Genomic DNA, 24,654 nt, shown 5'->3' on the forward strand with positions numbered 1-24,654 from the left:
TTCAGTCATATCCCAGTTTAAGTATTTGCGTATGGCCTTGCCTATATCTAGCAACTTGTTTTTTTATTTTTTATTATGGAAAAATATTATTTGGAAATGGCGAGCCAGACAAAATTGGACGGGCCTATTTATATAATAAGAATGTCTCGCCAAAGTTCAAGAACAGCCTTTTTCCCCTTTTATTCAGATTACAACCTCATTTTCGGTTATTAAAAAATGTATTCTCAAATATCACAATTTAAATAAAAAAAACATGCTCCAGAAAGTTGGTTGCTATTTCAGTTTAATCCACCAGAAAAGATGGAACAAATATTATGGTTAAACTCCAATATACTAATGGATAAAACAAACATATTTAGTTTTGGAATAAAATTAATATTTTGTCAACAATATAAGAGGACTGGTGGAGTTAAGTCACACATGCAGCTAACAAAAATATGGAAATATCTGCTCTACCCAAATTTACAACCAACTAATTGCTGCAAAAATGGAAGAGGGGAGAAGAGTAAGGAACTTGTCAGTCTGCCCTGCATTAAAAAGACCAAAATTGGCTAAAGAAAATTGTGATTTAATAGTATACCAGTTTAATTTAGACACATTGCCAGCTGTGCCACATAGATTGCAAAATATTTTGTTTTATGAACTGATGACGCCAGATTCAGAACTTTTTGAACTTTTTGATGTGTGCGAGCGAGCGTGTCAGCGTGTCAGCTCTGCAGATTTTACTGCGAGACAATCATTAGATAATTTGATACTGTCTAATATATATTTAGGTTGTTTTTGGTCTGAAGGATTGGATTAAATACAAACTAAAGATCACTGTTGTGAAATGTATATCGTATGTATAAACGAAGGGGAAGCCTCAGTGTTCCATTAGTTAACTCCAAGGAGGGGTGGTGGGGTTAGGAGAAAATATTTACAATACATTATATAGTACCAGTCAAAAGCTTGGACACCACCTCATTCCAGGGTTCTTTTTATATTTTCTACATTGTAGAATAATACAGACATAAACTATGAAATAATGCATGGAATCAAAGTGTTGAACTTCAAATATTTTCATTTGTTTAAAGTAGCCACCCTTTGCCTTGACAGCTTTGCACACACTTGGCATTCTGTCAACCAGCTTCATAAGGAATGCATTTCAATTAATAACACCTATTAATTGAAATGCATTCCTTATGAAGCTGGTTGACAGAATGCCAAGTGCCAAGCACACCGCCTTATAGTTAATTACGGAATTTCTTTCCTTAATGCGTTTGAGCATTGTACATTCTTCAATATAGGAAAAATAAAGAATCCCGTGTTACATTTCCCCCCCGAAAAAAAAAAATATTTACCAAAAATGTGAGTGGATTCGAAATGATGCAGACAATTACATTGATGGAAGCTGCAATATTAAAGCTGATCTACCCCCTAAAAATTGAGATTTGACTTGTATCATTTGTTAACTAAGTGAGAACAGGCCTTAAATGTGTTATGGCCATATACCAAAAACCCCAGAGGTGCCTTATTGCTACTTTAAACTGATTACCAACATGAATACAACAGTAAACAAGTGTTTTATGTGTCATACCCATGGTATATTATCTGATGTACCTACAGCTGTTTCAGCCAATCAGCATCCAGGACCCAAACTACCCGATTTATTATTACATAAGTGCTAGACACTGCTTTGAGGGATTATCTTCGTCGGAGTTAATCTGAGTTTGAGCAATGATATTGCCTGTAAATGTTATAGACAGGATAGAAACTCCCTTGTAATGTGACTATTTTATGATCGTGTGTGACTTGATTCAGGATACCGCAACAATAAGATGTCAGTGTAACACATTACGTTTTCCTGCAGTGCCTCCATCCATGCCTATGTGTAGGGTCCCAACCTCTGTGACAACGGCGCGTAGCGCGCTGCTTTCCTGCCATGATGCCCAGGGGTCACCTCCCCCTACCTACAAGTGGTACAAAGACAATAACCCTCTCCCTGAGGACCCCAGCAAGTTCGCTGCCTTCAGGAACTACACCTACAAGATCAACACTGTCAATGGCAACCTGGTCAGTGTTCCTGCGTCCTTTTCACCCCAACTCTCATTGCTAGGCCTATACAACATTAACCTGGGTCATATTCATTGGAGCACATTGGAACAAAACGTTTTGCGTACACAATTATGCACCTGATTAAGAATTATTGAGGATAAGCAGTCTACTTATATCCATTGTGGCCCTCTTTCATGAGTGTTTGGCATATGTGACCGACAGCCTTGATTCGATCTAATGGAGCAAAAAATGGAATGGTGTTTGAAATTGTGTTTTTTTACATTGGATAAAAGCACACACACAGGGCTACAAAATGGTATATCATAGCCTGCATTTGAGGAACAGTGAGAAAGTAATTCTGCTTTGAAAGTTGATCAACTTGTAAAGTCACTTTTGACAACATGACCTTTTGAATGTTTTGGTACCTACTGGAGAGCTCTCCTTTGTATACACCATTCAGCATCGTTCACACCCTCTTAAGCTTTAGCCACACCCATCTCTAAGGGTTGATCCGAGCGTTCTGTTTAACAGTCAAGCACCCAAGCCAACTGGCTAACAGTTGTCGTATTGATGTTCTATTAAAATGGACACATGCATAGTGTAGTCTTTTGTCAAGACATGTAGCAAGCTAAGCAATGAACCATAATCTCCACTCATTACTTTTTCAGCCTTCATTCTGAGTGGTTATTGAAAGGGAGAGAGCTGGAAAGATTAAAAAATATATATAAATACATTGACAATAGCATCCATTCTCATTGAATGTAATAACATACTTTGTTTGCTTGCAGTTAGAGGTGAAAACATTACTTTGAGAAGCTACACAGGTCATTAGTGGTGGTTCAGTATTTCTGATTGGCTTAATATCAGGGTACGTTTTATATACCTGCATTTGCCCGCAGGCCAGGTAGCCTATAGACCTACTTCTATACGTGCGCGTCCTTACTCAACATTGACAGTAGCGCTCCGAACAAAAGACGATGACTAAATTGACAACTCCTAAATGAAATGAACCAAAACTTTTCTCTTGTGTAGTATATGTTGTGCTCTGTGCAAACAACCTCTCCACTCTGACAATGAGAACTGCAAAAGACAGGTTTTTCTTAATTTTTACTATTTTCTACATTGTAGAATAGTGATGATGCAAACTATGAAATAACACATGGAATGATATAGTAACCAAAAAAGTATTAAACAAATCTAAATATTCTAAGTAGCCATGCTTTGCACACTCTTGACATTTCTCTCAACCAGCTTCATGAGGAATGTTTTTCCAACAGTCTTAAAGGAGTTCCCACATTTTGAGGACTTGTTGGCTGCTTTTCCTAAACTCTGCAGTTCAACCCATCCCAAACCATCTCAATTGGGTTGAGGTTGACTGATTGTGGAGGCCAGGTCATCTGATGCAGCACTCCATCACTATCCTTGGTCAAATAGCCCTTACACAGCCTGGAGGTGTGTTGGGTTGTTGTCCTGTTGAAAAAAAAAAACTAATGATAGTTCCACTAAGCGCAAACCAGATGGGATGGTGTATTGCTGTGGTAACCATGCTGGCTAAGTGTGCCTTGAATTCTAAATAAATTAGTGTCACCAGCAAAGCACCCCCACACATCACACCACCTATTCCATGCTTCACGGTGGGAACCACATATGCGAAGATCATCCATTCACCTACTCTGCGTCTCACAAAGACACAACGTTTGGAACGAAAAATCTCAGTTGGACTCATAAGACCAAAGGACAGATTTCCACTGGTCTAATGTATTTTACTTATGTTTCTTGGCCCAAACAAGTCTTCTTATTGGTGTCCTTTTAGTAGTAATGTCTTTGCAGCAATTTGAAGGCCTAATTCAGTCTCTCCTGTGAGCAGTTTCTGTTTCTTAAACTCTGCTTTTATTTGCGCTGCAATTTCTGAGGCTGGTAACTCTAATGAACTTGTCCTCTGCAGCAGAGGTAACTTGGTCTTCCTTTCTTGTGGCGGTCCTCATGAGCCAGTTTCATCATAGCGCTTGGTTTTAGCGACTGCACTTGAAATTTTCCGGATTGACTGACCATGTCTTAAAGTAATGCTGGACTGTCATTTCTCTTTGCTTATTTGAGCTGTTCTTGCCATAATATGAACATAGCCCTATTTGGTAAAAGACTATCTTCTATATACCACCTCTGCCTTTTTCACAACACAATTGATTGGCTCAAACACATTAAGAAGGAAAGAAATTAACAAGGCATACTTGTTAATTGAAATGCATTCCAGGTGACTACCTCATGAAGCTGGTTGTGAGAATGCCAAGCGTGTGCAAAGTTGTCATCAAGGCAAAGGGTGGTTATTTTGACATTATTCAAATATAAGATTTTAATTTAGCACTTCTTTTGTTTACCACATGATTCCATGTTATTTCATAGTTTTTACATCTTCACTATTCTACAATGTAGAAAATAATAACATTTAAAGGAAAACCCTGGAATTAGTAGCTGTCAACTTTTGACTGTTACTGCTAGAGGTCGACCGATTATGATTTTTCAAAGCCGATACCGATTAATCGGACGTTTAAATATTTGTTTATGTATTTGTAATAATGACAATTACAACAATACTGAATGAACACTTATTTTAACTTAATATAATACATCAATAAAATCTATTTAGCCTCCAATAATATGAAACCTGTTCAATTTGGTTTAAATAATGCAAAAAAGTGTTGAAGAAAGTAAAAGTACAATATGTGCCATGTAAAAAAGCTAATGTTTAAGTTCCTTGCTCAGAACATATGAAAGCTGGTGGTTCCTTTTAACATGAGTCTTCAGTATTCCCAGGGAAGAAGTTGTAGTTATAGGACAATTTCTCTCTATACGATTTGTATATTGGATGTTCTTATAGGCACTTTAGTATTGCCAGTGTAACAGTATAGCTTCCGTCCCTCTCCTCGCCCCTACCTGGGGTCGAACCAGGAACACATCGACAACAGCCACCCTCGAAGCAGCGTTACCCATCGCTCCACAAAGGCCGCAGCCCTTGCAGAGCAAGGCAATTTCAAATGGGTATGTTTTTCATCCCAAAAAATATAAATACTGCCCCCTACACTCAACAAGTTAATCGGTCGACCTCTAGTTAGGAATAACCGAAGCCTTAGCATGCTCCCATATGGCCATCCACCGCTTATGGGTTTAGCCTTGGAGGGCAAACCATTTACTTCAACCACATGTTCCCTCAATAGCAAGTAGGACATACAACCCATTCAAGAGTGGTACTTCCCAACCCGGCGCCTCTGACTTGGCAAGTAGGATGTTATGATTAACTGTATCAAAAGCCTTGAGGTTAAGCTGCAACATTATCAATGTCCTTCCTTATGTGGACATTTTTAAGTATGATTCGGTAGAGTATGATTTTATGAACCTTGACTGTAATTCATTAATGAGATTATTTACAAGTAGAGCTGCTCTTGGACCACACGCTTAGTTTTTGGTCTTGACAGTGAGGATGGAGACTGGCCTGTAGTGCCCATGGTTGGTCCTTGTGCAAATTAATGACTGGCCATTTTTTGTTTGGGAATGTACCTAGATCAAGAGGTTAATTACGTGAGTAATACATGGGGCAATTTGAACTGCTGCATCTCAACAACTTTGCTGGTATAGCATCCAAGCCAGTGGCTTTGGAGCAGTTAAGCTCCACTAGCATTTTAGCTACCTTGCCTACATAAACACTTTTTTTTAAAGGAGAAAGAGTTGGGTTGGACCCCAGATTAGCGTAGTAGCTCTTGAGTTGTTAATTCCCAAACAAGTGGTGGGTAAGTTGCTAACCAACTTATTGGCAACATAGGTAAAATATGAGTTGAATTCATTAGCCACCATTGTTTTGTTGGAAACCAGCTCACTCATAATGTCTAGGCTTTACTACTAGATTTGTTTTTGGCAGTTTCTACATCCTAATTCTTAGAATTAATTTTGTTGGCTTTTGTTCTCTGCAATTTTGTCAGTGGAGTACCCCCTCTTGGCTGTTATCTTTTTCTGAACATCATTCCTCTTGAGCCCTTTCTATATGATCTTGGGTTTTACTAAACTCAGCAACAACAAAAAAACGTCCTCACTGTCAACTGCGTTTATGTATGCATATAAGACAACAGAAACAAACTGAACAAGTTCCACAGACATGTGACTAACAGAAATGGAATAATGTGTCCCTGAACAAAAGGGTCAAAATCAAAAGTAAGTCATTCAGTATCTCATGGACTGCACCAGATTTGCCAGTTCTTGCTGTGAGCTGTTACCCCACTCTTCCACCAACGCACGTGCAAGTTCCTGGACATTTCTGGGGGGGAATGGCCTTAGCCCTCACCTTCTGATCCAGCAGGTCCCAGACCTGCTCAATGGGATTCAGATCCAGGTTCTTCGCTGGCCATGGCAGAACACTGACATTCCTGTCTTGTAGGAAATCACGCACAGAACGAGCAGTATGGCTGGTGGCATTGTCATGCTGGAGGGTCATGTCAGGATGAGCCTGCAGGAAGGGTACCACATGAGGGAGGAGGATGTCTTCCCTGTAATGCACAGCGTTGAGATTGCCTGCAATGACAGGCTCAGTCCAATGATGCTGTGAGACACTGCCCCAAATCATGACGGACCCTCCAAGTCGATCCCACTCCAGAGTACAGGCCTCGGTGTAACGCTCATTCCTTCGACGATAAACGTGCCCATAGGTGACGCTGTTGCCGGTGACGTCTGGTGAGGACCTGCCTTACAACAGCCCTCAGTCCAGCCTCTCAGCCTATTGTGGACAGTCTGAGCACTGAGGCAGGGAATGTGTGTTCCTGGTGTAACTCGGGCATCCTGTACCTGTCCCGCAGGTGTGATGTTTGGATGTACCGATCCTGTGCAGGTGTTACACGTGGTCTGCCACTGCGAGGACGATCAGCTGTCTGTCCTCTCTTAGGCGTCTCACGGTACAGACATTGCAATTTATTGTCCTGGCCACATCTGCAGTCCTCATACCTCCTTGCAGCATTCCTAACGCACTTCCACGCAGATGAGCAGGGACCCTGGGCATCTTTCTTTTGGTGTTTTTCAGAGTCAGTAGAAAGGCCTCTAGTGTTCTACGTTTTCATAATTGTGACTATCGTGTTTTAACGACCATTCCACAGGTGCATGTTCATTAATTGTTTATGGCAATTTAGCTAAGTAGCCTATAACATCAACTAAAAGCGTACTGTATTTCTTTACTTGTGCACTAGGCCATAGGCTACCATGCCTGTGCGCAAATATAGACTCATAAATGTGCCCATTTTGGGATCAGATTATTTCTGATTGGCTTAACGCACCACCACCTGTGGAGCTTCTCAAAGTAATGTGTTCCTTCACCTCAAACAGTAAGCAAACAAGGTCTCCGTTTTTATATCCATTGAGAATTACAATAGTTCCTCAATGTATTTGAAAAATCTTTCCAGCTTTCTCCCTTTCAATAACTACTGTAACAAATTTCCATTCTCTGGTCCAGTGGAAATGTCATAAAATATGCCTGCCTGATTACTTATCAGTGCTCTACTTGGACTGAAATAATAGGTTCCTGTAATCATTTTGGGAGCTCCACAATACATTCGAGCTAATATTCTAGAAAAGGAGTTCAAGCAGTAAACTTGAGGTGCTTGTTAAGTCGAGCAACTGGCCTAAAGCTGTCTGTTCCAAACTCACTAGCACATGATGCCCAGAATATTTTATAAAATGTTGCAAGTTTGCTAGCACAAGCTTTGAGCCAGACCCAAGTTAATAGTTGATACAATGTTTCATATTTGTTGCAGGCAGGACATGTGCAGCCAATGTGATTAAAAATATATTTATTTTATCAGGATATTTTCTGCAATGTTTTATTTGTTGGCTTTATGTAGGCCTATTTTTACATAATTGGCAGTAAGACATACTCATAATAAACATTGATAAAAGATACAACTGTTATTCACAGATTTAAAGAAACTTCTCCTTAATGCAACCGCTGTGTCAGATTTCAAAACTTTACGGAAAAAGCATAATTTGAGTACGGTGCTCAGAGCCCAAACAGCCAGAGGAATATCTGCCATTTTGGAATCAACAAAGTTAGAAACTACACCATAAATATTCACTTACCTTTGATCTTCATCAGAATGCACTCCCAGGAATCCCAGTTTCAACAATAAGTGACTGATTTTGTTCCATCATTTATGTCCAAATAGCCACCAGTAATCCATCTTCATGAGATGGACAAAGATCTCTTTATTTATTTAAATATTTTTTATATATTGATTTTCATCCTGTCCAGACTAACTCATAAATTTCCGTTACAGTCCTTTAGAAACATGTCAAACGATGTATGATATCAATCGTTAGGATGTTTTTAACATAACATCAAAGTTCCAACCGGAGAATTCCTTTGTCTTCAGTTTTTTTCAAGCAGAAATTGGCATCCTGCAACACTAACTCAAAAAAGTTCTGGGACACTGTAAAGTCCATGGAGAATAAGAACACCTCCCAGCTGCCCACTGCACTGAAGATAGGAAACACTGTCACCACTGATAAATCCACTATAATTGAGAATTTCAACAAGCATTTTTCTACGGCTGGCCATGCTTTCCACCTGGCTACCCCTACCCCGGTCAACAGCACTGCACCCCCCACAGCAACTCGCCCAAGCCTTCCCCATTTCTACTTCTCCCAAATCCAGTCAGACGATGTTCTGAAAGAGCTGCAAAATCTGGACCCCTACAAATCAGCCGGGCTAGACAATCTGGACCCTTTCTTTCTAAAATTATCTGCTGAAATGGTTGACACTCCTATTACTAGCCTGTTCAATCTCTTTCGTGCCGTCTGAGATTCCCAGATTGGAAAGCAGCTGCGGTCATCCCCCTCTTCAAAGGGGGGGGACACTCTTGACCCAAGCTGCTACAGACTTATATCTATCCTACCCTGCCTTTCTAAGGTCTTCGAAAGCCAAGTCAACAGATTACTGACCATTTTGAATCTCACCATACTCTCTCTGCTATGCAATCTGGTTTCAGAGCTGGTCATGGGTGCACCTCAGCCACGCTCAAGGTCCTAAACAATATCTTAACCGCCATCGATAAACATTACTGTGCAGCCGTATCCATTGATCTGGCCAAGGCTTTCGACTCTTGTAAATCACCACATCCTCATCGGCAGACTCGAAAGCCTTGGTTTCTCAAATGATTGCCTTGCCTGGTTCACCAACTACTTCTCTGACAGAGTTCAGTGTGTCAAATCCGGAGGGTCTGTTCGGACCTCTGGCAGTCTCTATGGGAGTGCCACAGGGTTAAATTCTTGGACCGACTCTCCTCTGTATACGTCAATGATGTCGCTCTTGCTGCTGGTGAATCTCTGATCCACCTCTACGTGGACGACACTATTCTGTATACTTCTGGCCCTTCTTTGGACACTGTGTTAACAACCCGCCAGGCAAGCTTCAATGCCATACAACTCTCCTTCCGTGGCCTCCAATTCCTCTTAAATACAAGTAAAACTAAATGCATGCTCTTCAACCGATTGCTGCCTGCACCTGCCCGCCTGTCCAACATCACTACTCTGGATGCCTCTGACTTTGAATACGTGGACAACTACAAATACCTAGGTGTCTGGTTACTCTCCTTCCAGATCCACATCAACCATCTCCAATCCAAAGTTAAATCTAGAATTGGCTTCCTATTTCGAAACAAAGCATCCTTCACTCATGCTGCTAAACATACCCTTGTAAAACTGACCATCCTACCAATCCTTGACTTTGGCAATGTCATTTACAAAATTGCATCCAATTTGTTGAGTAAGGTATTGGAGGCTGTCTATCACAGTGCCATCCGTTTTGTCACCAAAGCCCCATATACTACCCACCACTGCGACCTGTTCGCTCTCGTTGGCTGGACCTCGCTTCATACTCGTCGCCAAACCCACTGGCTCCAGGTCATCTACAAGACCCTGCTAGGTAAAGTTCCCCCTTATCTCAGCTCGCTGGTCACCATAGCATCACCCACCTGTAGCACACGCTCCAGCAGGTATATCTCTCTGGTCACCCTCAAAACCAATTCTTTCTTTGGCTACCTCTCCTTCCAGTTCTCTGCTGCCAATTACTGGAACGAACTACCCATTTCCAGTTTCAGAGATTTTTGTATCTCCCTCACTAACTTTAAGCACCAGCTGTCAGAGCAGCGCACAGATTATTGCACCTGTACATAGCCCATCTATAATTTAGCCCAAACTACCTCTTTCCCTACTGTATTTATTTATTTTGCTCCTTTGCACCACATTATTTTTATTTCTACTTTGCACATTCTTCCACTGCAAATATACCATTCCAGTTGCTATATTGTATTTACTTTGCCACCATGGTCTTTTTTTTGTGTTTACCTCCCTTATTTCACCTCATTTGCTCACCATTGTATATAGACTTATTTTTCTACTGTATTATTGACTGTTTTACTCCATGTGTAACTCTGTATGTGTCGAACTGCTTTGCTCTATCTTGGCTAGGTCGCAATTGTAAATGAGAACTTGTTCTCAACTTGCCTACCTGGTAAAATAAAAGAAAGGCACTGAGAGGTAACTCTGAGACCGTGCGTCATGAGACCAAGGCTCTCGGCCAGACCACTGACTCAGGTGAGTCAGTGACGGTTGCCATCTAGTGGAAGCCCTAGGAAGTGCAACCTCATCCATATCTCAATGTGTTTTCGGTAGGTCAAGTTTTGTAAAACTACAAATCTCAGATTTCCCACTTCCTGGTTGGATTGTTCTCAGGTGTTTTCTTGCCATATGAGTTCTGTTATACACAGACATCATTCAAACAGTTTTCGATACTTCAGCGTTTTCTATCCAATACTACTAATATGCATATATTAGCATCTGGGACTGAGTAAGAGGCAGTTCACTCTGGGCACGCTATTCATCCAAAAGTGAAAATGCTGCCCCCTATCCCAAAAAGGTTAAAGGAATTAGTCCAGTGTTATATTCAGTCATGATTTTCATGACTTGTGACTCTGACCTCAGACTCGCCTTCTTGACCATTGGTGACTCACTCGCCTTCCTGTGTGCTTGTATTTGGACTGGACAGGCTACTACTGTATATGCAGAATATTAACAACACTGTGTGCGCAGAGGAGCAAGGGTTCTGTTCTCTAGCTAGCAGTAAGGACACTGGCACACGCAGCTGTGGCGAAGAAAGTGCTGAGTGTGCAGGCTCTGCTCCGGGTCTGCCTCTGATCGTAGGCAACACATCGCGCAGGCAACTTGCTTGCTTGTAACCAATAGTCACCAGCCTACTTTTTTTTCCCGCTTTGCCTGGTTAAAAACTAACTGCTTAATGAAATTGAAAACCAATAGATCACGTTTTAAAAGTAACTGCATTCTAGCTATTGTATTGAAGACCCTCTTGGAAGTAATAATCTGGTCAATAATTGCAATCTGACAGCAGCAATAGCCAATTCTGTCTAGAGACCATTCATCCCTTAAGTGTGCCCATCACTTGTAGCCATGACACAGCTGACGATTATCCCAGGCCTGGTGCCCTCCCCACCGCAGGCGTTTCTAGACCCGCCGCTGGGATAAAGGGACTAAGGGGGCAGTGGAAATCAGTGAGGGGGCACACATTTTTTTTTTTGGGGGGGGGGGGGTTCTTGCATTGGAAAGTAGCAACCTAGTTATTCATGCATGAAAACAAAAGTAATGAATAGCAGTTTAACTTAGCAGTTGTCAGTATTCTAATGTGAACCGAACAAAGCAGCGATACCAAGTAGGCCTAGTAAACAAAATATCAGATTGATACAGGCTAGTTACAGTAAACAAAAGGTGACTGGAGATTCAAAACAGACTACTACAGTGAGATGCAGCATGCTTCAAACATGGATAATGATGGTGTTCATGAGTTCAGCGACACGTTGTGATTTAGCACATTGGAGCCTTAGCGGGCGATTTCAGTTCGCAAAACCTGGCGAGCGACAGCTCCGCTTCCACCAAATCGGGTTTTGCTTAGATCCAGCAGTGGTTTCACCTTCTATAAAGTCAAGGGCACACAGTTGGCTATTGCCTTCTCTGTTCTTGGTGAAATGTCAGAACGATGCAGTCTTTTCTCCTCTGTCCTGCTGGCCTACTGTACTGTCTACCACGTATTGCTGGAGTTGTGCTTGCATAACATTGTCATTTGCTTGGAGCTGGTGGTGCGTTAGAGCACCTGAACTGTTACCAAATGGTTTCGAAGTTGCTGTCACACCAACTTCTCGATGCACTGCGGACCACTTACTTCAGTGTAAAGATCTGTTGCTTTTGCCTGGAGTAATTTGTTTGAAGGATCACGAAGACTGAGGAGGCTGTAAACTGTCACTGCCTTCAGCAGCCCTGTAGCCTCGCGTCTTACTGTGTTTTTTATGAACACTTGCATTCAGTGCCCAAGGAACTCCAGCGCTGTCAACTTTTAACATCTCCTGACACAGTAGCCAGGTGTCCCCTGCTACTTTGGCTTTGTTTGGCTACTTTATCAAAGCCAATTTCTGATATCCATCGTGGCAGTTTAGCTGGTTTGCGCTAGCTAAATAGGCTACGGCTAATAACACGTGTGCTGAATAGTAAACTCCTATGATTATTGGAATGCCAAACAGGCTGACTGTTGGCTGTATAACACAAATGCATCTGGGACCAGGCTAACACAACAGTACTGTGTGGTATCCACCCTTTTTATTTAATATCAGTGCTTGTAAATGTCTCTTTCTATCCCCGCAGGAGTTTCCTTTGGCTTCTAAGATGGATACAGGAGACTACAGCTGTGAGGCTGTGAATGATGCCGGCCCTGCGAAACGCTGTGAAGCTGTCAGAATGGAAGTCCGTAAGTGCTCTTCGTTTTCTATGGATCGGAGAATGCCAATGAGTGCAAAGCTGTCATCAAAGCAAAGGGTGGCTATTTTGAAGAATCTCAAATACAAAATATATTTAGATTTGTTTAACACTTCTTTTGGTTACATGATTCCATGTGTTAAATTTCATAGTTGTGAGGTCTTCACTATTATTTTACAATGTAGTCAAAATGAAGAAACCCTGGAAGGAATAGTTTCACTTTTGACTGGTACTGTATATCAAAAAATAAATCATGATACTATTCGAATATAGAAATTATTTCCAACCCCCATCCCTAATGTGAATCACTCTTGTTTGGTTTTGATAGTAGCTTACTGGCCTAATACAAAAATGTGAAAGCGATCTAGGAAAGTGTTTCCTTCATTCAAATGTAGGTCATACCATACACCGGTAAATCTAGATAATCCTGTTGCAGCCGATTCACATGATGTACTCTTAAAATATTGTTATGCTGGTTTGGTTGGTGGATATGTTTCCTAACAACCCCTGGAATCAAAGTTTTTACATCCGCACAAGTGCTTTTACAATAACCAGACCTAGATGTGGGCAGCAGATAGGTTAGAGCGTTGGGCGAGTAACCGAAAGGTTGGTGGTTCGAATACCGGCGTCAAAGCAAAGGCACTTAACCCTAATTCCTCCAGGGGCAGGTGACCATGGCCGTGACCCCACTTCCTGCAGTTGTCTCAGAGTTGGGATATGCAAAAACTATTTATTTCCATTACGTGTGTGTAACACGCACCCCCCGAATATTAGCATTACTTGCTTTGGTCTTTATGCCATTGTGCATTCACTTTCTTTTTCCACTCGATGACAAGGATGCTAGGCTGTTTCACATTACCCTGGCTCACAAAGTCAAAATGGGAGAGTATCTAATTTCTCTATCTGTCTCTCCCTCTTTCAATTCAAAGGAAACGTATGTTTACATTTTCCAAGGCAAGTGAAATGAGCAAATACAACTGAGAAGAAAATAATTTAAACTATTAGAAATGAATAATGAACTTTGCACTCAAAGGTTTAGAAAAGATACATTTCATAAAAAGAAATATCCTCAGAGTTTTATTTTCAGCAAACTTAACATGTGTAAATATTTGTATGAACTGAACAAGTTCCACAGACATGTGACTAACAGAAATTGAATGTGTCCCTGAACAAAGGAGGTAAAAATCAAGTCATTATCTGGTGTGGCCACAAGCTGCATTAAGTACTGCAGTGCATCTCCTCCTCATGGACTGTACCAGATTTGCCAGTTCTTGCTGTGAGATGTTACTCCAGTCTTTCACCAAGGCACCTGCAAGTTCCCGGACATTTCTGGGAGGGAATGTCCCTAGCCCTCACCCTCTGATCCAACCGGTCCCAGATGTGCTCAATGGGACTGAGCATTGTCATGCTGGAGGGTCATGTCAGGATGAGCCTGCAGGTAGGGTAGCACATGAGGGAGGAAGATGTCTTCACTGTAATGCACAGTGTTGAGATTAACAACAAGCTCAGTCCGATGATGCTGTGACACACTGCCCCAGACCATGACGGACGCTCCAGAGTACAGGCCTCTGCGTAAGCTCATTCCTTTGATGATAAACACGACTCTGACCATCACCCCTGGTGAGACAAAACCGCGACTCGTCAGTGAAGAGCACTTTTTGCCAGTCCTGTCTGGTCCAGCGACTGTGGGTTTGTGCCCATAGGTGGCGACGTTGCCGGTGATGTCTGAGGACCTGCCTTACAACAGGCCTACAAGCCCTCAGTCCAGCCTCTCTCAGGCTTTTGCGGACAGTCTGAGCACTGATGGAGGGATTGTGCGTTCCTGGTGTAACTCGGGCAGTTGTTGTTGCCATCCTGTACCTGTCCCGCAGGTGTGATGTTTGGATGTACCAATCCTGTGCAGATGTTACACGTGGTCTGCCACTGCGAGGACGATCAACTGTCCGTCCTGACTCCCTGTAGCACTGTCTTAGGCGTCTCACAGTACAGACATTGCAATTTTTTACCCTGGTCCTCATGCCTCCTTGCAGCATGCCTAAGGCACATTCAAACACGCAGTTGAGCAGGGACCCTGGGCTTCTATCCTTTGGTGTTTTTCAGAGTCGGTAGAAAGGCATCTTTAGTGACGTAAGTTTTCATAACTGTGACCTTTAATTGCCTACTGTCTGTAAGCTGTTAGTGTTTTAACGACCGTTCCACAGGTGCATGTTCATTAATTGTTTATGGTTCCTTGAACAAGGATGGGATAGTGTTTAAACCCTTTACAATGATCTGTGAAATTATTTGTTTTTTTTTACTAATTATCTTTTTTTTTTTTTTTGCTGAGTTAGTCTGCTAGTACAGTGTTTTATCAATGTGCGGGAAGATGCATCAACTAACATTTTGGTGGAAATTACCCAATTTTTCCTCATTCTCTCTGTCTAGATGACATCAACACTGGAGGTATTGTTGCCGGGGTGATCGTGGCTCTCCTAGCCCTGGCCCTGCTAGGCTTTGGACTGTGGTACGCCCGCCGCAAAGGATACCTGCCTAGTGAGTTCACACCCGCTAACCACTCCTGGTCTTGTATTCATAAAGCGTCTCAAAGTAGGAGTGCTGATCTAGGAACAGATTGGACTATTCGATCATAATGAATAAGATTGCATGGACAGAAGGGACCTAATCCTAGATCAGAACTCTTATTCAAAAACATTTGAATAAATACGGGCCCAGATCAGTGACTGAAACATTATGAACTGCAAGTTATAACCTTCAAATTCAAATCATCATACAAATGTCTCTACATTTTAACTCACTCATATTTATTTTGTCCTCACAGAAAAGAGTGCAAGGTAAGTGGACTCTTTAATAACTGATTACTTTGTCTGATCATGTTAATGCAGGACTTAGCAAATTGGTTTTCAGTGCTAGTGTCAAATTACATCTATGTCCTCCTTTGGTTGCCTCAGCCCCTGTTGCTGAGGGCTTTTTAATTTAAGGATTTTATGTAACATTTCATAAAAAGAGAACACCATGTAAAAAGTACAATATAGTACACGTTAAAGTGGCTGATGGCTTTATAGATATCACTGTAGGCTCACTTGGTGTGTTCCTCTTACAGCCAACCCAAACCCTCAGTGGTCTACCAGCCAACATCGGAGTATGGCGATGAAGAGGATGTAAGTTTCATCGTTCTTTGTAATGTCTTAACATGTCTTGTGCTTTTTAGACATTAATTTCCATAGTATTTCTTCCATTTCTCTGGTATGTTTAACATTTTAGCAAGCAGAAGATTATTCAAAAGATAATAGACATTATTGTGATGAAAATCATTTCTATATGCTTTTTCTCTGTGCTCTCAAATTCAATTTCTGACAATTAGATGATTATTACGATTGTAGTGTATTATATGGTTTGGTTGTCAAGGAAATATATAATATTTAGCAGATGCTTTTATCCAAGGCGACTCAGTCATAGGTGCCTACATTTTTACGTGTGGGTAGTCCCGAGAGTCGTCCCCAATATCCTGGCGTTGCAAGCGCCTTGCTTTACCAACTGAGCTGCAGAGGACCATCTCTAAAGACTTAATGGTTGCTGTCCTTTGGTCTTGTATTCCAGTGAAAAGGTGTAGTCTTGTAATTGCAGTCTTCTCTGTCTGTTTCAGGGGGAATTCAAACAGAAGTCTTCTTTCGTGGTATAGCCAGGGCAAGCAACATAGGATATACTCAGGAGTCTACGGCAACAACGATGAATGCGGTTGCGTCCCAATAACATCTCCCTTTTCTCCTGAAGTGTGCTCTTGTTCAGTGCTTCCCACAAATCTCAAAGCATTGGATTGGCAGCGGCATGGGCTAGTGGGAGTTTCCACATGTTTTCCTTATACCAGCCATTTCCTTTCAAATCAGTGAAGCAAAGTGCACACTTTGGGAGGAAGGAGAGATAATGGGGTAAATGCTAATACCACTGGCCATTTTACCTGCTCGGTGTGGATTGATTTTAATCTTTTTTTAATTCCATCTGTTTATAAAAACTATTTCCACTTTAATATTTCTATAACCGGCAGTCACCTACTGTATGTCTGCTTTATTTTGTGGCGGCTGTGTGTATAGAACTTTTCCTTTTCCCCAAAAATATTTCCATAACCCTGGTCATAAAAAAAATTCTAACCCCAATAGAACATGCGTTTTATGCCTTGCGTTCCAAATTGCACCCTATTCCCTATATAGTCACTAGAAGGAAGGGGAAAGTGAATACCTACTCTGTTGCACAACTGAAGGCATTCAACAAATGTCTTCTGCATTTAACCCAACCCCGCTGAATCAGAGAGGTGTGGTGGGCTGCCTTAATCGACACCCACGTCATTGATGCCCGGGGAGTATATGTTGGGGGTTAACTGCCTTGTTCAAGGGTAGAAGGGGATTTGAACCAACAACCTTTCGGTTTCTTGCGCAACACTGTTAACCGCTAGGCTAGCCCAATATAGAGCTCTATGGGCCCTGGTCAAAAGAAGTGCACTATATAGGGATTGGTGTCATTTTGAGCTACAACCTTCTTCATAAGGGATTCAACTTGTGAAGTCTTGATTGTTCAACCTGACACAAGCTTTGGAAATACCACAGCTCCCTCTGTCCCATGCCTCTTCTGTATCCCAAATGGCACCCTATTCTGTATATAGTGCACTACTTTTGGCTCTAGGGCATTTATGTAGGGAATAGGTTGCAGTTTGATACGCATACCTTGTGTGCCTTGAATATCCATGCTGTTCAGTGAGTTGTAATGTGAAATGTGTTGTTTACGGTAGTTGGTTTTAAATGGCATTGTGTTTTGATCAACTCACATCGAGCTTGATTTATACAGCACATTTCTGACATGGAATGCAACACCGTGTGCTTTACAGGGGGAGAAATTATAACAAATAAACTATTTACTACACAACAGACAAGAGCATAACACTGAAGAATAATGAACTGAATGACTAAAAAGCACCCTATTCAAGAGTTTGGGGGCATAGTAACTAAAGGCTGCCATTCCATGCTTCTTGGTCCTAGGCATTGGGATAGTTAAAAGGCCAGTGCCAGAGGAACCTACTGGGTACATAACTTTAAAAGCCTGTCTTACATGTATTGGGTGCACAATTGTGAACGGATTTTAAAAACCAATAGAAGAATCTTAAAATTAATTCTAAAACACGCATGGACCATAAAACCAGTGTAATGTAGCTTCTCCATCTGGTCTCGGTCAGGACCCGTGCTGCAGCATTCTGTATGTTTTGCAGTTGACCAATGGCTTTCTTGGGTAGACCAGACAGGTGAGCATTACAGTGGTCAAGCATGCTTGGAATAAAAGCATGGAAACGGATCCACCTTGGCAATGTTTCTCAGGTGGTAAAATGCTATTTTGGTCACATTCCTAATGTTTGTATTAGTCATTGTACTGTTTGTTGCTGGTCCCAGATCGGTTTGTGCTGCCGTGCCAGCTCTTTGTCACTCACTATTAAACACTTAAATATGTTTGGCATGACAATTCCATGAAGTTGTCAAGCGCAGTAACAAACTAGCAACCAGACTTGTTGAGATGTGCATTCTCCTTTGCAAGTTATCAAGTTTAGCATCCCAAAGTTGGGATATTGTGCTCACAGCAACATCATACAAAGAACATGGGTGCAGTCGTACTTAAGATATTTAATTCGCAAAAATTAGTCAGGTTTTAATCTAGATCTTTTTATTGAGCATTTTACAATTTTGACAGATTAATGTATTTGTTGTTTATAAGGTAACACATGGTTCTAATATTAAATACTATTTGAAGAACAGTCTCTGAAAGACCATTTTTGTAATGGTTGTATTTTCCATATCTTTGACTTTGAGCTATTATTATTATTTACAATGTATCCACAAGGTGCTAGCTAAGATCATCCATGGTCCTTCAGTACGGTTGAGTATTATCTACCCTTTACCATAATCAGTTTAGCCTAGATTGAGAGAGAATAGTCTTAAGGCACACTGTATAAAATGTTTTGTTTGGTGTAGGGCTAATTAGAGAATGTTAATATGCCCTCTGACCTGTGCCAATTAGATGTGTTCCCATGTAGCTTACTGTTTTCCAGACTCAAACATTTTAAAGATATACAATTTGTACATTTACAGACCAGTATCCTTAAATAGTTTTTGTAATTCGGGAATCTCTTAATTCCGTAGATGTGCATGTGGTGCAGAGAGAGGGTAAGCTTCTATTCTGTTTGCGCAGTCACTGTATAATCACTGTGAATTGATACATTTGATCATACAGAAAAATGTGACGTAAGTGAATCCTGTCTCTTTAAGAAAAAGGGGCGGTGCTGTTGAGAGCTGCAACCTTTTTGACAGGCTGGCCCGACGCTCACTCAAAATCCATTCATAAATAAGACATTTGAGGCATAGTTACATTGAATAAATAATTTCAGGACACCAATGTGTTAACGTTTTTAGCGAACAATTGCAAGAAACTTCCAGCAAAAAATGGTTTACATCCTAGTCAGCGCATTCGACTCGGCGACGTTGAGAGCAAAAGTGACTTCCGACTAGTGACCCCCCTTCTGCAGCTATGGTTATGACTTTATCTGCGTTTCACCAGGAAGCTGCTTAGTTCATTCTGTGTTCAGAACATTTGTCTACAGAACCTCCTGTTCGCTTTATTCCATCCACTAAACGGGATTGTCGTTCATGTGTAGCCAAGTCTAGTCTAATTCCGTTTAACACAAATTATCCGCTTTTTTTCAATGTCTGCCGCCGCCTCCATCTTTCCGGTTTTACTGAAAGTAAGTGAAACCGAGGACTGAAATACCAATGGAACGGTGAGAGTTATGATGGCAGCTAAAGAAGAGCTTTACACCAAAGTCACCCCGCGGAGGCAGCGCCAGAATCGATCGGGCACTGTAAAACATGGGTCAAGTCTGGACGTGCTGCTGTCCATGGGATTCCCCAAGACCAGGGCGTGAGTATCTGACCTACAGCTAGTGTACTGCCGCTATTCATTAGATTACTTTCCCTAGCTAATGCAGTCTAATTTTAGACTAAGGCTGCGGTCACACAGGGAGGCCAATTCTGATATTTTTTTCCCACTTATTGGTATTGACCAATCAGATGTTTTAACATCAGATCTTTTTTCAGAGCTGATCTGATTGGTCAAAAAATACCAATTAGTGACAAAAAGATCAGATTCGGGCTGCGTGTCTAAACACAGCCTAAACTGGGCAAACCAAGCTTTATATTAAGCCTGCTAATATAGGTTAAGTTGCAGAGCAATATTGTTCCATACCGGTGTTAAAAGAAACACTCCATTGTTGTTACTGGTAGAGGGTCAAATGCTATGTCCTATATATCGGCATCATTTGGACTCCCCCAACTTGACTTTCAAGAAACCTGTGAAGGTGGTTAACATGGTCTAGTTTGGACTAATTTAAGGTTTCTAGGACCTTGCCGTCCTTTGGAACCCACCAAACTGAATGCAATGAACTTTTCACATGTTATTTTTCTCACATGCAGTAGCCACCGTTCTAAAACCAATTGAATCACTCTACAAACAGTTCATATTTTTGATAACAAATCAAACCGTTACCACCATTGTCAGAGTTGACTTACTGAGAGTGCAGATTGTCACTTTCTGACAGTTACCATATACTGGAGAAAATTTTAATCATGGCTCAAATTTTAACCAAACCTATGAAAGCTGATAATTTTTTTTTTTTTAAGAAAGAAAAAGTAATGCATAGGTTATTGTGTTGGATGTAATTGTTTTTGAGTATTTGCATTATGGCTGTGTAATTGCCCTTGCCTGCCTAGGGCCCCCAAAAGGCTAGGGCTGGCTCTTTCTGCATGTGTGGGTATGCAGACCAATGATGTGTAAATGAACTCTGGATTGCTAATGCTATGTAATGGCAAAAGGGGGGCTATGAAGCCACTGATTGGACATATTGCCACTCCCTAGAAGGAGCAGTCCTCCATAGGAATGAATGGAATTCCACTGTTTACTTTTTTTTTTTGAAGTGGGGACCGTAACATTATTACTCATTTTCCTTGAAGTATATATATTGTTTTAATGTTTAAGTATGCATTAAGGTGTCTAATATATTGAATGTAGACATCACAATGCATTTCTATAGCTTCCCAACTATTTGCTTTATAATCGTGGGTGAGTACCAAAAATGGAGGTGCGTTGGCTTCAGAACAGCACCCCCTGTGAGTCATCTAGTGTGTGTATATAAATCGTTTGGCCCCCACCACTATCAAAGCTGCCCATCCCTGCTCTATAGCCTAATGTTGTCACGATCAACCATCCACCTTGGACAGGTCTTGAACTCCTTCAATAACATCTTGACGGGTTGGGTTAAATGCAGACGACACATTTCGGTTGAATGCATTCAGTTGTGCAACTGACTAGGTATCCTCTTGCTCTCTCCACCCCCCCCCCCCCCCCCCTGGACCTGTTGCACCCTCTATGACCACTTGGATTATTATCTGACCCTGCTGGTCATCTATGAGCGTTTTGAATATCTTGAACGATCTTGCTTAAATGTCCATGTAGTCTTACCTCCACCGGGCACAGCCAGAAGATGACCGGCCACCCCTCGGAGCCTGGTCCTTCTCTAGGTTTCTTCCTAGGTTACCTCCTTTCTAGGGAGTTTTCTACATCTGCATTGCTTGCTCTATTGAGGTTTTGAGTTCTGCATGAGCACTTTGACATCTGCTGATGTAAAATAAAAAACTTTTATAAATACATTGATCAACTGAAATTGTCCTAGTTGCTTTGGAATTATGTGTGTCTGAAGACACCCCTTGAAATGAGTGATTTCGGCCAAACCCTTAGCTGATGGGTATATACAATCAAGCACACAGCCATGCAATCTCCATATACATTGGCAGTAGAATGACCTTACTGAAGAGCTCAGTGACGCAACATTGCACTGTCATAGGATGCCACCTTTCCAACAAGTCAGTTTGTCACATTTCTGCCCTGCTAGAGCTGCCCCGGTTAACTGTTAGTGTTATTGTGGAGTAAAAATGTCTAGGAGCAGCAACTGCTCAGCTACGAAGTGGTAGGCCACACAAGCTCACAGAACTGGACCGCAGCGTGGTATAGTGTGTAAAAATTCAGTCCTTGGTTGCAACACTCACTACTAGTTCCAAACTGCCTCTGGAAGCAATGTCAGCGAAAATAACTGTTCGTCGGGAGCTTCGTGAAAGGGGTTTCCATGCCCGAGCAGCCGCACACAAGCTTAAGAACTATGCGCGATGGAAGTGTCAGCTGTATTGGTGTAAAGCTTGCCACCATTGGACTTTGGCGCACTGGAAACGCGTTCTCTTCTGACGGACAAATCTGAATGTTGCGGATGCCAGGAGAATGCTACCTGGCCCAATGCATAGTGCCAACTGTAAAGTTTGGTGGAGGAATAATGGCTTTATTTTTTGTAAAAAAAAAATACAAGGTACTGGCTAGGCCCCTTAGTTCCAGTGAAGGGTAATCGTAACGCTACAGAATACAATGACATTCTAGACGATTCTGTGCTTCCGACTTTATGGCAACAGTTTGTGGAAGGCCCTTTCCTGTTTCAGCATGCCAATGCCCCTGTGCACAAGGCGAGGTCCATACAGAAATTGTTTGTTGCTCGGTGTGGAAGAACTTGACTGTCCTGAACCCTGATCTCAACCTCTTCTAACACCTTTGGGATGAATGGGAACACCGACTGCGAGCCAGGCCTAACTGGCCAACATCAGTGCCCAACCTCACAAATGCTCTTGTGGCTGAATGGAAGCAGCAATGTTCCACCATCTAATGGAAAGCCTTCCCAGAAGATTGGAGGCTGTTATGGAATTGGTCCCCCTTTGCTGCTATTTTAATGCCCATGATGCACTACATGACCTCAAGTATGTGAACCCAAGCAGGAGTTCACATATTTGGTCGTGTATTGCGTCTTGGGAAATGAAATGGTCTTCCTGGCCAAATTTTTGTTTGTTTTTAATACCGTCCCAGGCAGACGGGACAGGAGGGTACTGCTAAAGCAATACTTCTCAGGATTTACCAAAAACACTCTTCTTAACCTGAGCCGGATCGTTGCCCCCCCCCCCCAAACGAGACGGTTAAGCTAACGTTGGCTAATGTGTTTAGCATGAGGTTGTAAGTAATATGAAAATACTTCTCAGGATTTACCAAAACCACTCTTAAGGAAAAACTGTTGTCTGAAAAGTAGTGCACCGTCATGTCACACCTCTAAGTAGCAGCAGGTGTTTACATTTTATTTATTTATTTTTTACTGGTTGGGTGTTTAATATTTCCTATACCAAACAGCATTGTGAAACAGTTCAGACTAATATGTAAAACAATCACATGCTAATGGCTTTAACACTGTTTCATATGATTGAATACTTCAATACTCCAAGCCTGAACACTGTGTTTTAGATGCTAGTGTACTCAACTCTAGTACTCTTCACCAGATGTGAGGTTCACAGATGGTTTAGGTATCCAACTTTGTAAGCACAGGAAGGAGGAGAGAAAATGGGGAAAGACGAGCATATATATATATATATTTTTTTTCAACCAAACAATTGGGATCTGGAAATGAGTGTTGACTGGTTTGTCTTTAAAACTTTAATATTGAAAGTTGTCCAGGGATGTTGTGTAGTTTTAACCCTCACTTCAGTGTCTCCTTTGTTAGCATGGCAAATTGCTTACTGAGTCTCTTTTACTTTCAATCCCTGTAGTGATTTGAAGGTTTCCTGGTACAGAGAAGCACTAATACTTATGACAGAAGGGTTATATGATTCACTCTACAAACACACAAGCCTCACCGACCTACTGTAGCTATGAGGATAAGACAAAATGTTTGTCCGGGGAAACTCTTTGGCATAGCCTTTCGAGGACAAGAGCTTCAGTGTGTGTGTGGAGAACATGAATCATACAACCCTACTGTTGTATGAAGGGTATTCATGCTGAATAATTTGTCATTGAGCAGCGATAATCAGATGTGATCTAGCTGGACAGTCAGCCACTGTCACAGCACTGGACACTTGCACGCAGTGTCAGCCACTGTCACATGCAGAACTGTAGGATGAAGGGGCAGTGATCCTGAGTCTGGTGGTCAGATCTAACCTGCGTGCCAGCCTTTCTGCTGTCTTGCAAGAGGGGATCTGGAAATGTGTGTGCTGCAAGAGAGCAGAAACAGACTGGCACCCAGGCTAGATTAGCCATGTGGAAGATGGATCCATCTGAGAGAATTATAAGATGGAAATATCTCACATTTCAATATGGTTGCTGTTAGCTTCCTGCTTCTTCTCCATTTTAAGATTGGTTTCCAAGAAGTCTTGCAGGGAAAGGCTGTCGACTTGATAACCAGCAGTGTACACAAGGGAGCTATTCCTTTCCTTCCCAAAAATAATTTTACACACACACACAGTTGAGGTCGGAAGTTTACATGCACCTTAGCCAAACACATTTAAACTCAGTTTTTCACAATTCCTGACATTGATTTATTTGAGCTTTTATTTATTTCATCACATTCCCAGTGAGTCAGAAGTTTACATACACTCAATTAGTATTTGGTAGCATTGCCTTAAACAATTTAAACTTGGTCAAACGTTTCGGTAGCCTTCCACAAGCTTCCCGCAATAAGTTGAGTGAATTTTGGCCCATTCCTCCTGACAGCTGGTGTAACTGAGTCAGGTTTGTAGGCCTCCTTGCTCGCACACAGATTTTCAGTTCTGCCCAGGTCAGGGCTTTGCGATGGCTTCTCCAATACCTTGACTTTGTTGTCCTTAAGCCATT

General features: G+C 41.7%; 2 protein-coding genes across 2 annotated transcripts in view; both read left to right on the forward strand.

The window, feature by feature from the left end:
* LOC109872473 (junctional adhesion molecule A) overlaps positions 1 to 16,558 on the forward strand; it is a 32,236-nt gene extending 15,678 nt beyond the window's left edge. The window contains exons 5-10 of the mRNA XM_020463721.2: positions 1,850 to 2,052; positions 12,769 to 12,871; positions 15,304 to 15,411; positions 15,698 to 15,710; positions 15,980 to 16,037; positions 16,523 to 16,558. Coding sequence (XP_020319310.1) covers positions 1,850 to 2,052; positions 12,769 to 12,871; positions 15,304 to 15,411; positions 15,698 to 15,710; positions 15,980 to 16,037; positions 16,523 to 16,558 — 521 coding nt within the window. The remainder of the gene's footprint in view (positions 1 to 1,849; positions 2,053 to 12,768; positions 12,872 to 15,303; positions 15,412 to 15,697; positions 15,711 to 15,979; positions 16,038 to 16,522) is intronic.
* ubash3ba (ubiquitin associated and SH3 domain containing Ba) overlaps positions 15,974 to 24,654 on the forward strand; it is a 69,180-nt gene continuing 60,499 nt past the window's right edge. The window contains exons 1-2 of the mRNA XM_031808070.1: positions 15,974 to 16,037; positions 16,523 to 19,830. Coding sequence (XP_031663930.1) covers positions 19,700 to 19,830 — 131 coding nt within the window. The 5' untranslated portion in view covers positions 15,974 to 16,037; positions 16,523 to 19,699. The remainder of the gene's footprint in view (positions 16,038 to 16,522; positions 19,831 to 24,654) is intronic.

The sequence above is a fragment of the Oncorhynchus kisutch genome, linkage group LG28 (genome assembly GCF_002021735.2).
Source record: "Oncorhynchus kisutch isolate 150728-3 linkage group LG28, Okis_V2, whole genome shotgun sequence".
Lineage (NCBI taxonomy): Eukaryota > Metazoa > Chordata > Actinopteri > Salmoniformes > Salmonidae > Oncorhynchus > Oncorhynchus kisutch.